The 14535-nt window shown below is 45.4% G+C and overlaps 1 protein-coding gene across 1 annotated transcript; it reads left to right on the forward strand.

Moving 5' to 3' along the window:
- Nucleotides 1–798: 798 nt before the first annotated feature.
- Nucleotides 799–8348, forward strand: btg1 (B-cell translocation gene 1, anti-proliferative). Its single transcript, XM_080851454.1, has 2 exons — nt 799–1185; nt 4013–8348. Exons 1-2 carry the CDS (start codon nt 1041–1043, stop codon nt 4402–4404), a joined length of 537 nt encoding a protein of 178 aa, XP_080707580.1. The 5' UTR covers nt 799–1040; the 3' UTR covers nt 4405–8348.
- The last annotated feature ends 6187 nt before the right edge of the window (nt 8349–14535 follow it).

Genomic DNA, 14535 nt, shown 5'->3' on the forward strand with positions numbered 1-14535 from the left:
ATGTCATTTATTAGAGATTTGAGAAAAGGTCTTTGTTTTCCATTTGCAATAAAAATCTATTGGAATGCCTTTCTCCTGAACAAAGAAAGGAGGGTGAAAGAGACCAAGAGAGGATTTATATTGTGTGTGTGTGTGTGTGTGTGTGTGTGTGTGTGTGTGTGTATATATATATATATATATATATATATATATATATATATATATATATATATATATATATATATATATATATATATATATATATATATATATGCAGACATAGTACTTAACAACTTAAGGGACACCTTACACACAGGACATCAATACCTTAAAATCACAGTGAAGTGCAGGGCCACCTTCAAACCAAAGACAGTGGAGTTTTGTAGCAAGTCTATTGTTTGGCTTCCTTGTCCGTGCTCCTTTGACATGATGGTTTACGGAAAACCACCGATAGTCATTCCATTCGGAACATGCAATTGATCATGAAATGCTTTGGATAAAGAAAAAGTGTTGACGGATGTTAAAATGCCTTTCGCTGTTCCAAATATTACCTCGTTATAATTATATGTGTACTTCCTCCATTTTGAGCAGCTACAAAAACACGCTTTAGTCGATCTCGGATACAAAAGGGGTTAACATCAGTCTGTCCTATGCTCTGTTTATTTCTAGAGATGTGACGCAACCAAGTTCACTCCTCCTAAGGAGCGCGCCTCGGTGATTGGTGCTATTTTGTTGCTGTTGCTGCTGATGCGGCGTCGCGGTTGGCGGGGGCGGTATATAACCCAACTTCGCACGTAGCTCGGTCCACTCAGAAGAAGGAAGCGTTGCGCGAGGGTGTTCCGTGGAAGCTATTTACAAACATCAAGCTCCGACTGCACTGTACCGTCCCGGACCTCTCGCTCACCAAATCCCCCCTGATTCGACAAATAAATGCCCTGCATAGGCTTGAGAGAGATAAAATACGCGAAGAACAAGGATCATAATCCGCACGGTGACAAAGGCGCACTCGCGATAAGGAACGGAGATAAAGCGCAGGGAGCCGTGTCGCCGTTGCCTTCTCAATGCATACCCTTTGTGCTCGTGGAACGATGAAGCCAGAGATCACCGCAGCCGTCGGATTTCTGTCCAGATTTCTGCGGATAAAAGGTCACGTAAACGACAGACAGCTTCAGACATTCAGCCAGAGCTTGCAGGATATTTTGTCAGGTAAGCTTTTTTAACAAACCCGAGGAAAAATGCCGTCGTTATGGTGTTGTTATTGTGCATGTCTTCTTTTATATTTTTCTGTATTTTCAAACTTTGTTTTGAGTATTATTTCTGTTGATGTACAATCTGAGAAACCTTTGTCTAACAAAGACTTTGGGACGCATAAATGGCTCGAGGCTTATAGAGCGGATGCACAGCCAAAATAGATTTCCTTTCATGCTAGCTTATGTTCGCTCACACTCATCCTGAGCGCAGTTAGTTTAGACGACGCCATCTGTCTATAGTCGAAACGAAAATGGAGTTGTTTACCTCCGTTTCTTAACTTCTCTTGTGAGGTTCAAATTGAAAATAGTAGTTTATTTCATTGGCATAGCCTACGTATAGACTGTAGCGCCTACTGGTCATACTCTGCTGAAGAATGGTTGAGTCTATTCCCAGGAGAACGGGACCAGGCAGAAGAATTACGTAATGCGCAGCCAACAAGGAAACGAAAGATACATGTAGGGCAGTCAAAGACTGGACAACACATCAACAAATTCTGGCTATAAACCATTGGACGTTTTTTTCCAGACATTATCATTTAAAATACATTATTAAACTCATGTTTGTTTCCTCCAAATGCGTTAGGAATCTCCACAATGTATGCCCTCCTTAAACGCGTACATTGTCGCAAGCAAGATTACATTATGTAAATAAACAAATCATACTTCCCTATATAATGAACACAACTTGTAATTACAATTTGTAGTTATAAAATATTTGAAAGTCGTTTTAGATATATATTTATAAACAATTTTATATTTTCTGAAAAAGGATTCTAGGGAACCCGTCATCATAACAACAGCAAAAAGGATTCATTACATTCTTTCAGTGTTTCTTTTTTTAATGGCATCCTTCAACGGTTGGAACTAAACAATGCTTGGCACCGCGGTGGCAATATTAACCTCATTATCTCAAAAGCATAGAGTAGCCCAAGCTCTTCTAGTCAGTGCATTGTAGTAAAAGAGTGGGCTAACGAGACTGTTCCCAGCTACCAGCTAAAACTAGCTCTCTGCAGGCACTCCACACTGGTGCAATGTTTGTAAACAACTTCGGGCTCAGAAAGAAATTGGCCACTAGCAGAGAAGTTGAGGCGTGGGGGATGGGCCATGGTGAATGTGCTGGTGTCAGAGAAGTGAGGGGTGGGGGGGGGGGGGGGGGGTGTTAGGGAGGGAGTCAAGGTGGGAGGCAGGAGGCTATAAACCTTGCAAAGAGGGGTCTGGGCAAGGGGGACTTTGTGCTCACTTCTCTGTCTATCCCAGTGGCACTCCATCTCGGAGGCTGACGAGTTTTGTGTGGGAGGGAGAACACAGCAATCCCTGATGGCTGAGATTGTACTAGGCCAGTCATCTCTCTGCTTAGTATTATGTACACAGCCCTATTGTGCAACAGTAATGGATTAATAGGGTGTGTGTTGCAGATTGAAATCTGGATCATCAGAGAGAAAACACTGGTTTAGCAACCCTTTTGCAAAAGATCTCAGACCATTTCCTGTTTACAATGTAGGCCGCTTAGGAAAGGTGCCTACCCTGGCCTGACAGTAAAAAGGCCACGGTTTACAAGGCCACAGTCTGAGCTGTTCAAGAGGTTGTCACACAAACACCTACACATTACTGACAGAACACAACAACAAAATGACACAGTTTGACATAGTAGTTCAAAGAAGGGAGCCATTTTCTTTGTCTCTTCAGACAAAGATGTGTTTTCATTCTTCCTATTTTAGGAGAATTAGTGTCACGGAAAATTTTCGGTTGCTATTTTGGAGCTTAGTTCTTTGTCTTAGACTGTTAGATTTGAGCTTCCTTCTCGTTAGTTTTTTTGACAGTAGGAGGGGTCTTTTTTGTGACCTTTGTGCTGTGCTGTGTTTGTTCTGTTGTGCCAGTGGTGGTTCACCCCCCTCAGGCAGTGAGCTTTTATTGGCAGGTTCTGGTTGTGTCAAGCCCTCCATTAAGCAAGCACAGCGCGTCCCCCTTGATAACACAAGAGCCATTATCAGAGTGACGAGCACAGGTGGCTCCTGGGCACTGGATGTCTTTCATGTAATTGCCATGGCTACCCTCAGACTCGTCCCTGTCTTTCGCCGAAACCCAATCTACACCAAACCCACCACCACCATCAACACTAACGCCAACCGAGAAAGGGAAGTCGTTGTTGGTCTCTGAACAGAGCCCTGTGAAGACATACATATTTATTTCCCCTTTTTATTCTGCCTTTTATCCACAACAACACATATAAATGTGACACATGCATCCCGTAATGATAGAAGCAGGCCAGCTCACAAAAGCAGGGATTTTCCTGTTGTTTGTTTACGCCTTTGGCAGCGATGATGTTTTTCTTATGTCACTCAACGTATGTAGGACAGCACGCAGACAAAAGACACAATGGCAGGGTTACAGTGTTAGCACGTCCGAAAGGGATCCTTTTGTGGCTAACTAGCAAGTGTTAGGCGTAGGCTATTCCCTTTAAAAAAAAAAAAATGGGTGCTGTTCCTTTTGACTGCTGTGCAAGGACTTCAGCCATCAATGAAGGACTTTGAGATAATGGGCCAGGGGGGATTGTGCAATCAGATACTGCACCCCCTCCTCCCCCTTGCTCTCGCTCTCTTTGTCACGTAGGCAGGGCAAGATTTATGACTGTTTATCAACCAATCATTATTTTTCCTACTAATATTTTCAACAGGACCCGTGATGATCATAGCATCACCAGTCATCATCATGTAATATTCATGGCAATATGTTGTATATGTGTCCCTTCCCCCTCTCCCCTCCCCTCCCATCCCTTCCCACAGAGCAATACAAGCACCACTGGTTCCCTGACCGTCCCTGCAAGGGCTCCGGCTACCGCTGCATTCGCATCAACCACAAGATGGACCCACTGGTGGGCCAGGCGGCCCTGCGTATCGGCCTGACTATCCAGCAGCTCTACCAGCTCCTGCCCAGTGAGCTCACCCTCTGGGTCGACCCGTTTGAGGTCTCCTACCGGATTGGCGAGGACGGCTCCATCTGCGTGCTGTATGAGTCCCAGCCTGTTGCAAACAACGGGGGCAGCGTCAGCAACGCGACCGGTACCTCCGCCTCCTCCATATCCTCGCTGGTGGACACTCACATGAGCTGCAAGGAAGAACTGCTGGGGCGAACCAGCCCATCCAAAGGGTACAGCATGATGACTGTGTCCAGCTAAGCCGGCTGAGGCATACGGCAGGTGCGGTTTTTAAGATAACGAGAAAAAAAAAGTAAACAAAAAATGAAATAAGGAAACGGAAAAAAAAAACGAAAGAAAAGGAGGAGGAAAAAAAGCAGAGGATGTGGCCTATCGTGCAGGTGATGGAAACCTCACAGGTTTTAATTTCACTTGTCTCTTACGTTCAAGTTGTTGGTGTTCTTGTCGTTGGATCTGCCATTAGGTTCCCTTGTATATGAGGGGATTGTGAGAAGATGATGTTGTAGTGATACACACTGGGGCAGCTATAAGACCAGCAGAGTGTCTGCCCCTCCCTGGGCAAAGCCAAGCCAGAAACGGCAGGGTTGTTTATACAAAAATATATGTTCCTTATTGATGTTGAATTTGCACTTTTATTTTCATAACAAATGGTTTTATTTCATAACTGCCACCACCATCACCGCAAACCTCTTTGTGTAAAGAGCTACTGTTAGGATGCTTGAAACTGATGCATCTCGGAAAGGAAAGAAATAGATAGAAATTATATTATATTTCTCTCTTTTTCTTAGTTTTTTTTTCTCTTTTAACGTGACACGGGGCATCTGAAGTCCAGTTTGAGCCAATGCCTGTCCAGACCTCAGTTCCATGCCCATTTCAAAACCTCTTAAAAGACAACTACTCTGTTGGACCACAGGGCAAGGGTTTGTTTTGTTTTTTTCCTTATTATTGAGCACTGGATGGACATCGGCTCTCATACTGGACTTCCGGGGCCCCAAAACACAGAACTGCAGAAAGCACTCTTACCATTTACGGTGCGGTTTCTTTGGGCGCAGCGGGGGAAGCGTTTGCGATACCTGTTACCATGGTAACCATCGCTGTGTCACCAACGCACCCCTTGGCACGCGCATAGCGTTTCCTTTCTTGTTTTTGTTTCCAGGGAGGAGCTGTGCTCACACACCCTTCCCGCTCGATGAATGTCATATTGGAGAAAAAAAAAATCACAATCGAAATATCCCCCCCCCCACACACACACACACACCAAATGTAAGTATGTAGCATAGCGGTCCCTGCCGTTGAAGGTAGAGATAAGGCGAGTATGTGTCGTTTCGTTTCTGCCCTCCATACCCCCTAAGAAATGACATTGAATGCACTTTTGACAGTAGGGCCACGTGGGATGTACTCGTTGACCTCTCGACCTCCTCGCACCCCGCTGCATTCCGATGTCCCGGGTGTCTCCGAAGCCCAGGGTCCATTAGTTTGGTTTTGCTTGTTTTCGTTTCATTGCGTTGTCCTCTCTCGCCAAGACCATTTCCTCCAGAGAAGCTTTTTACATGGATGCTGTTACTTTAGGTTTGATGTGTGGGAAAAAAATAGGTGAAGGTGTAGACAAAAGATTAAACATTTCCGATTGTTTTTGTTTTGTTGTGTTTTGTTGTGCTCCTGTGCTGTGCAGCTTTTAGCAGTCGTGAGACACACACACACACACACGCACACATTCACACACACACAGACCAAGTGCAAGTTGTAATACTGATTTATTATTACACCATAGCACTGCGCTCCATATGTGACTGTAGAAATCTTCTAGAGGTTATATGAAAAGCTCAAACTCAGAGATAGAGAGAAATAGTGATGAAGTGAGGAAGCACTGACTGTCCATTTCCAAATGAAAGAATGAGCGATTGTTTGTTGTGACCTAAGGGAACACAAACCCACTTGTGGGTGCAGCAGGAGGGAATGGGTGGCTGTTGGGTATGCGTTTGGAGTGGGATGGGGGGGGGGGGTCTCTGTCCGAGCCATGGGTGGCGCTTGGCCCTTCAGCTGTCTCTGAGCCATTTTTCTAGGGTCGTCACAAACAGCAGCAGCGGCAGCAGCAGCCCCTCTTTTCTTAATCACCGCTCTTGCCAGGGTGCTTGAGACCAAGTGAGGGGCGGCACACAAACTGCTGTTCCCCCTTTAGAGAGACGGTGCTGTTGACCATCCACCCCACGCTTCCTTCTCTGCCCCTTTCCTTCCGCAAGCTGCAGGGAGCGCGCAGTGACACATATCACCTCCCCTTCCCTCTAAGGGGGTGTGGGCCGTGAATGAGGGTGGAGGGGAGGGCGGGTGAGCCGGATCCTAGTCCAGGGCAGCTATTACTTACCCCCAAAATTCTGGCTCTACCCCTTTGTCCCCCCTCCTCCACACCCCCTTCCCCCCCCCCCCCCCCAAAACAGAGGGAAGATAAACCAGCACACACTGAGCGCGCTCCCTCCTGACCCCCTCCCACTCCTCCCTACCATCTTCTGAGCCTTACTGAAAGAACCACATGGTCCAAATTGGAAAGGTCATCGTGGAACGGAGAGGTATTTGTAATGCTAAAGCAGTATACTGGATTGAGTTCTGTTTTTCCGTTGGAGTTGACGACTACTGCGTTGGTTTCCGTTATTACCCAGGGAATCTGCTGCAAGTGGCTGTGCTGCACGTTTGTTTACATAAGTGTTTCCCGTATGGTTGGATGTGCAAGGGTACAGTAGAAAACAAAAACGGACTGTGTAGGTTGTTTGTGGCGTGGGAAGCTTCAGTGTGCGCTTTCTGGCTAGTGACTATGTCCAGCCCGGAATGCTGCTGAGGCTGAACACTGCTCATCAGTCCTACACGGATGCTGCGAAGCCTCTCTCCAGGGGGATCATGGGTAACGGATCAAGGCTGTCAACACGATGGGCCAGCCCCATCCCCCCACCGGCATCCTATATCAGCCAGGGCCTGGTTAGCAGTGTATGCAGAGTAGGAAGTAGGGAAGGCGAGTTGAGCAGATGGACAGTGCCGAACAGACAGTGACCTCGAGTCTGACCCCGTAGCTTTGAGCCCCATGTGATTTGAAAGACTTTTGGCTCAGATTCACTCTAAATTTAATATGACGTTAATCGTAGATGTAGACAGCATAAGTTCATGTTGCCAGTAACAGTGGCAGACTGTTGCAGTTTTTTTAAATGTACACACACAAAGAAATAGCATTCTCTCACTCTATTACACGTGCTGTCTCAATTTGCCACCAATGTGATTTAACCAAACATCAGAATTTGATTTGACACCTGACACATGGTTTTAAATCATGCTCCACAAGCCCCTACTCTTCTCAATATCTTTCGACAAGTTAATTATTCTGAACCTTGCAAGCGTTGAGCTTTCATATGTGCACATAGTAATCGGTTGTGTCATACGTCGTTTTATAGTCGAGGGTAATAGCACATAAAATGCACTATGTCGAAGTTGAAGTTATGTGACATTGAGACTTGAGGTGTCTCCAGGAATGTATTGCCAAACTCAGGCCTCACACATTCAAGTATACCCTTACGGAAGAGTTGTGCATGTTAGGATGTGAAACATGGAAGGGAATTAGTCGTTTTCTTGTCACGGTTTGTCATCGATGATTTTGGAGTAAAAATTATTGCCACTTTCGCATTTGGGGTGTTTTACATATTTGTAGAATGTAATGTTATTGTACAACATATGGTAGAATACACAACATGACACATGGGAAGTGCCAATAATTGATGTTTTTATTTGAGATGTTTCGATGTATTCCTTTTTGTATTTCAGATTTTAACACAAATAACTGTTTCCAAGGTGAAGCCATTTCGTGACGGGAGTGTTGGCAAGGACCAAAGTTCTTTTGGTAAAAAAAAGATCAGTTTCCTCTCTGTGCAGATAGACTTGTCCTTTGGTTTTTTTTTTTTTTTACTTTAGAAAACAAAACAAAAAAAATCTGCGCTACCCAAGATGAAAAGCTGTCTCTATCTTGTGATCCTGTCAGTACATCTTTATTGTGTTCATTTTCTTTTCCTTGGGTATGTTGTTATGAACTGCTGTAAATTTGTACAGTTCATGTAAATTGATTGTGCGGAAGTTGTACAGATTTCTATATTTTGGAAAAAAGTTTTTTTTCTCTGTAATAAAAGATTTCCTATCTTGGCAAACATAAACACCCTGTGGAGTTGGATCATTATTTGTTAGCATCCGCCCCCTCTGCACACACCCTTTACAAGCTAACAGAGGATAACCAAATTATCAAAATCATTACTTCATCTTTTTTTAAACGGAGGAAATGGCTTAGCCTAGCAAAGATCATCACTTGGACTAATGGCGATGCCTGTAGAGAGCCGGATGGTTCAAGGGGAGCTGGAAACTGCCGAACAGCTGTTTATTACACAGAGCGAATTAGCCGACGATTTGGGAAATAGCTGTGAGGATGGTTGGGATGGGGTGGGGGGAAATGGCCCTCATCCACCAGACGTGACGAAAAACAACCATATTTTATTCCACTGAGCAACAGTTTTGTCCTGACTTATTCTGAACAGCCACCGTCACATTGGCAAGACTTTTCACTTCTTCTTTGACCCAGTCGCTGGTTACCACAACACTTCCCTGTAAAAACAGTTCTGCCCTCTCCACCATAAACTGAATTCCTGCTCTTCACAGTGCGTTTACTAAATCACAAGCAGGGGAGATGTGCGCGCTCAATGCACTGTTGTGGATTAAACACTTGAGCTGGGGGCTAATGGCTATTTCTCCTCTGAGCCGGCCTAAAGGACTAGGGGAGTGCCAGCTTTGCCTTTTGCTTAAAAACCTTTTCTGACTTTGGGAGACACTCACTCATGTCTGCAACAGGCCCTCAGGCTGGTTGGCTCACCAAGAGAGGTCCTGTAAGCCCCTGCATAGGGGAAAGAAAACAACACAACTGAATGTAGGACAGAGCTTTCTCACTCTCTTTTTTCCCCCAAAAAGAAAGGAATGTTCGTATCCACCACTCTGCCCGGCTTAAAATAGCATGTGCTATGTGGCAACACGCGGAGGATCAAACACAAGGCATTGTGGGGAGTATATGCTCACACACACACACACACACACACACAGTGGAAGGGGCGCTGCACATAATGAGCCATCCCTGGCAAAGAGCTGACTGCACAGAAACACGTCTGGATTAAGACAGCAGTGTTTCCAGGCTTCTGATCGCATGGGTTGCCTAGCAGCCGCCAGAGAGAGAAAATGGTCAGTTTTAACAAGAAGAGAGAAAGAGAGAGGGAGGGGGGAAATACTCTCTCTCTCTATCTCTCTGTGTGTGTGTGAGTGTGTGTGTGTGGAGTGTGAGACAAACAAAAGACAGACAAAAGACCTGGGGAGAACCTTTTTTTTTCTGCTCTGATGGAAGTTTTCCAGAGCTTCAGACCAGGCTTTACCTCTGCAAACTCTGGCAGGGGTTGAGAGAAGCTCAGATTGAACAAGACAGACAGATAGATTGAGTGAAAGGGGATGGGGGGGGGAAAGTATCTCAGTGTTTGGTGGATATGCGTGCCAGCCTCATTTATGTGCCCTCGGCTTGTTTCTATAAAAATATTATCCAAGGAGATCGAAATGCCCTGAGCCCTGCACGCCACAGGAACCAACCAATGCCAGGCCCAACAGGAGCCAACGCAGTCCTCCCCTCTTGTTCTCTACACCTGCTGCGCACCTTTCCTCTTTCCTCACTGGGCTGTTTTAACTTGTCATTGTATTTCACATTAAACCAAACAGGATATGGGTTGGAACACCTGGAAAGAGTTTGAATGTTAGGAAGTCAAATGGCCCCTCTCCCAGCTAGCCGCCCCGTGTTTATCCCAGAAACTTGGCTGGTTGTTATCATGGACTGTTCTCTGAGGCTCTGTGATTGAATGGTTGGCATTCCTCAGGATTAAACTAAGTGGACATTTGTAGCTTCTTCTTCTTCTTAAAAATATCAACTTAAGCATGCCATATTTATAACATGGTTATGACATAACTTTGGTTATTGCAGTGCACAATGTGTGGCTATTAAATAATGAGACCAATGCTGTACTTCAACTGTAATGAAGCCAACTTGTTGTACTCATATAAGTCGCATATACTCGTAAAAGTCTCAGTATTTAAAGCCACACCTTGTCTTTCCAGCTTCCTGGTTCCATGAATTACATGTAGTATCGCTCTGGAGCCAATGGTCTGTATCAGAGTGAACATACTGGAATAGCAAGGGGAATTTCTCAAAGGCCTGAACTAACATGAATGTTTGTTCAAAATGACTAGCAAAAGAGATACTAAGTTGTTTGAAGAAGCATGAAGAGGAAGTCTACAAATAAACATGCTAAACAAAGTTCCAAAAGTGTTGTGGTTAGGCAGCTGGAAGCCCCTGGCAGCAGTAGGGAGTTCATATCTTTCTGTAATTAACATGGTTCACATTATTCTATGGATGGAGTTACACTGAAAAGGCTGGATGTGAAAATCCCAATACGTGTAGGTGGCATCTTTGTAGGTGAAACCTTGAAAGTTGAGTTAAAGCTCTCAACCGGGCCTTGAACATTAGGGACTACAGCCTTTAGACAGTCTATGAGTCTGAAACAACAACCATCATTATCCAACACTATTTGCCTATGCTGCTGTATCTATCATGTGCGTATCACTATTTGCTTATGCGTGTGAATGGTGGCACGTGTGTTTTTCCCCTGTATGTATCTGTGTGTGTGTGTGTGTGTGTGTGTGTGTGTGTATGAGAGAGAGAGAGACACGTCGCTGTTTACATCTGTATCATGTGTCTCCAAGGTTTCCAGCTGACCACATGTGTTCAGATTTCATTACTGCCTACATCCCATTTTCCTGTTACTTCCTTTTCAGGGACACATCAGGACACATTAGCGTTGACACTATAAAAGACACGTCTTAGACCACCTCGGCCAGAGGTCTGAGTGATCGGATCACAGTGCACCTCAGTGGTTGTTAACATTTGTAGTTAGCACTATCCACTTGTTGTCATATTGCCCTAGACACATTTAAAATTACACATTCAAAAAAACATTAAAACCAAGTGTAAACAGGATGTGCGAGTCAGTTAACGCATATGTGGTGTAGGAGGAGAAGGAGGAGTCAAGAAGCCCTTTAAACGAAAAAAAGAAGAAATGACAAAGGGGGGGGGGGGGGGGGGGGGAGGATGCTGACAAGACCCTGCAAACAGAGAGCAAGGCACTGTTTCCTCTTTCCTGCAACATCTGTTCTGCCGAGCAACCATATCTGCCACATGAAGAAGAAGAATCAACAGAAAGAGCAGAGGACCTTAAGACAGAGACAGGAGGGGGAGGGGGGAGGGTGGCAGAAGATAACCTGGCTTTGCTCTGACATGGATGAACTCCACAATTCATGCGTGTGGGTGTGTGTAAGTTTGTGTGTGAGTGTGTGCGTGTGAGTCTCTGTGTGTGTGTGTGCACTGAGCAGATGGTATTCAGAGAGAGAGAGCAGTTCCACAGAGTAAACAAACTGACAGTAATTTTTATTGCCCGCAAATGTTTCACAACCTCATGCAGTTCCCCAGTGACAGAATAAGATTGGACCCATCACAGCGCCCCCCCCCCCCCCCCCACACACACACACACTCACACACACACACACATACACACACACACACACACACACACACACACACACACACACACACACACACACACACACACACACACACACACACACACACCTAGCCAAAGCTATTTTGGGTGTCAATATCCTCTTTATTTGACCAGACTTCGTCCCAGGGCAGCCTTGGAGATTAGACTCTGGACCGGTTTGGAGACATCGCTCCCTGTCTTATCAGGTGACATGCCCCTCCCTGTCTCACTCTCTTTGTTTTTCTCTCTTTCCCTCTGTCTCTCTCTCTCTCTGTTTGTGTGTGTCTTGTGTATATAGGTCTGTGTGTATGTGTGTGTGTGTGTGTCTTACAGGGAGGCTATTTACAAGCTTGGCAGAGCCAGGCCACACAGCAGACGGCTGTAATGCAGAGGCTTTTAGTTAAAGCGACACCTCCTCCTGTACCCAGTGGCCTTTAAAATGACCTCTGACCCTCTACATGCATGACTGACCAGCACTCAGCCCACGCCTATTGTCATAGCAGCGACACCCGAGTATTTGCATCCAGCATTTCCACATACGTTGCAGCACTTGCTGTGACTAGCTCTGTTTTTGTGGCAGGTCAGTGGAGTGCTCTGTGTTTGTGGCAGGTCAGTGGAGTGCTCTGTGTTTGTGGCAGGTCAGTGGAGTCAGTGGTGTGCTCTGGGGCTGTGGCAGGTCAGTGGAGTGCTCTGTGTTTGTGGCAGGTCAGTGGAGTGCTCTGTAGCAGGTCAGTGGAGTGCTCTGTGTTTGTGGCAGCATTTCCACATACGTTGCAGCACTGGGCTTCATCATTGCTGTGACTAGCTCTGTTTTTGTGGCAGGTCAGTGGAGTGCTCTGTGTTTGTGGCAGGTCAGTGGAGTGCTCTGTGTTTGTGGCAGGTCAGTGGAGTCAGTGGTGTGCTCTGGGGCTGTGGCAGGTCAGTGGAGTGCTCTGGGGCTGTGGCAGGTCAGTGGAGTGCTCTGGGGCTGTGGCAGGTCAGTGGAGTGCTCTGGGGCAGGTCAGTGGTGCGCTCTGGGGCTTTGGCAGGTCAGTGGAGCGCTCTGGAGCTGTGGCAGGTCAGTGGAGTCAGTGGTGTGCTCTGGGGCTTTGGCAGGTCAGTGGAGTGCTCTGGGGCTGTGGCAGGTCAGTGGAGTGCTCTGGGGCAGGTCAGTGGTGTGCTCTGGGGCTGTGACAGGTCAGTCGAGTGCTCTGTGGCAGGTCAGTCGAGTGCAAGGCCCAGTGGCTGCAAAGGGCAGGAACAGATTTGGCCCTGATCTCCCATATAGAAAAAGTCTGTAAGGTTCATATATGTTCACTTTTATGCAGCATGAATGATAACACTGTGTTAACATACATAATAATGTACGTATGTTCATATAGTGACATAAAAACTTGGTTTGTAATGCAAGCTCTTTACCATAGATGTGTCATACAAGTATTGTAAATGACAAGTGTGTTTCCTATGTGTTTTTACAGACCTTTTCCATGGGCAGACCTTGATCTAGCCCAGATGTGACTGATCTAGTTTCATTACCGGGGGTCTCTGCTTTCTCAGGAGGGACGATGACAAGGCTCCAAACCAAACTCCTGTTCTTACCCTCTCAGTGTTGATGACACATTTCTGGTGACATGTCGTGAGAAACAAATGTTGAAATAGGATTTTTCTTTCTTCCCAACAGCCTTACCATTGAGTTCTGAGATAAATTAGCCAAACACACATACAGTACGTTCTCACATACTGTATTTCTGACGAATTGTGCTAAGAAGAAAAAAGGTTTCTTTCTTCTACAGAGTTGACATGGCTTAGACAGACACACACACTGAGTACTCATAGCAGCAAAAAACACATAATTGCACCATACCACACCATACCACACTACACCACACTACACGCCCCACGGCCCGGAGGCCTCTGGTCTGTGGCACTGCTTCTGAAATGCTGACGCAGGCTTAAAAACAGACTCGCCCAACGAGGAAAGGACGGAAACCAAAACATTCATTTCACTCTGAGGCATTATGTCAACAGAAATATCTCAAGGTCTATCTCCTCTTTCCCACACACCCTGTCTCTGTCTACCTTTCTCTTGTTATTCTCCTGTAACAACACTATTCTATTTTTACACTTCAACATGTATGGTAATCCATTAACCTACCTATTCTCTTCAAAATGGCTGCCATATAATACTGAACAACACAACATCAAGCCAACAAATACTTAAGGGGGCATCTACAAAATTAAGTTTTTGATTACTTGGTTACTGCAATTCATATTCAATAGTTTCAATGAATATACTTGTCAGGCAAATCCTGATAGGTCATGTGTGAAACACATTTAATATGTAAAGCCCACAATTACATTTCGAGGCTGGTCAGACATACAGACTTCAGTGTGTTGTAATCGACCTAACCTAACTTTTTCTTTTACAGTTAAACAGTTATAGGGAAATAATTCACCTCTGTTTAATTTATTGCAGGTCTTATTTGCATGGGAGAGGCTCAGACAAAGTGTTGTTTGTTCTTCGACCTGGTTGTTTTTCCTAAGTTCTTTTAAGACGGGTAAAGAACAAGGGCAAGGAAACACGTGCATGCTAAGCTTGTACATACACACACACATGCACACACGCACACCACAGGTTTAAATCCCCCTGCTTGTAAACATCACCACATGTGTGAGATCTTGTGTGTGACGCTTCCTCTGCCATGTTTCTGAGAACTGGGTGCTAACCCGCTTTAGCAGAACCTGTCAG

Source organism: Sprattus sprattus (assembly GCF_963457725.1).
Source record: "Sprattus sprattus genome assembly, chromosome: 14".
Classification (NCBI taxonomy): Eukaryota; Metazoa; Chordata; class Actinopteri; order Clupeiformes; family Clupeidae; genus Sprattus; species Sprattus sprattus.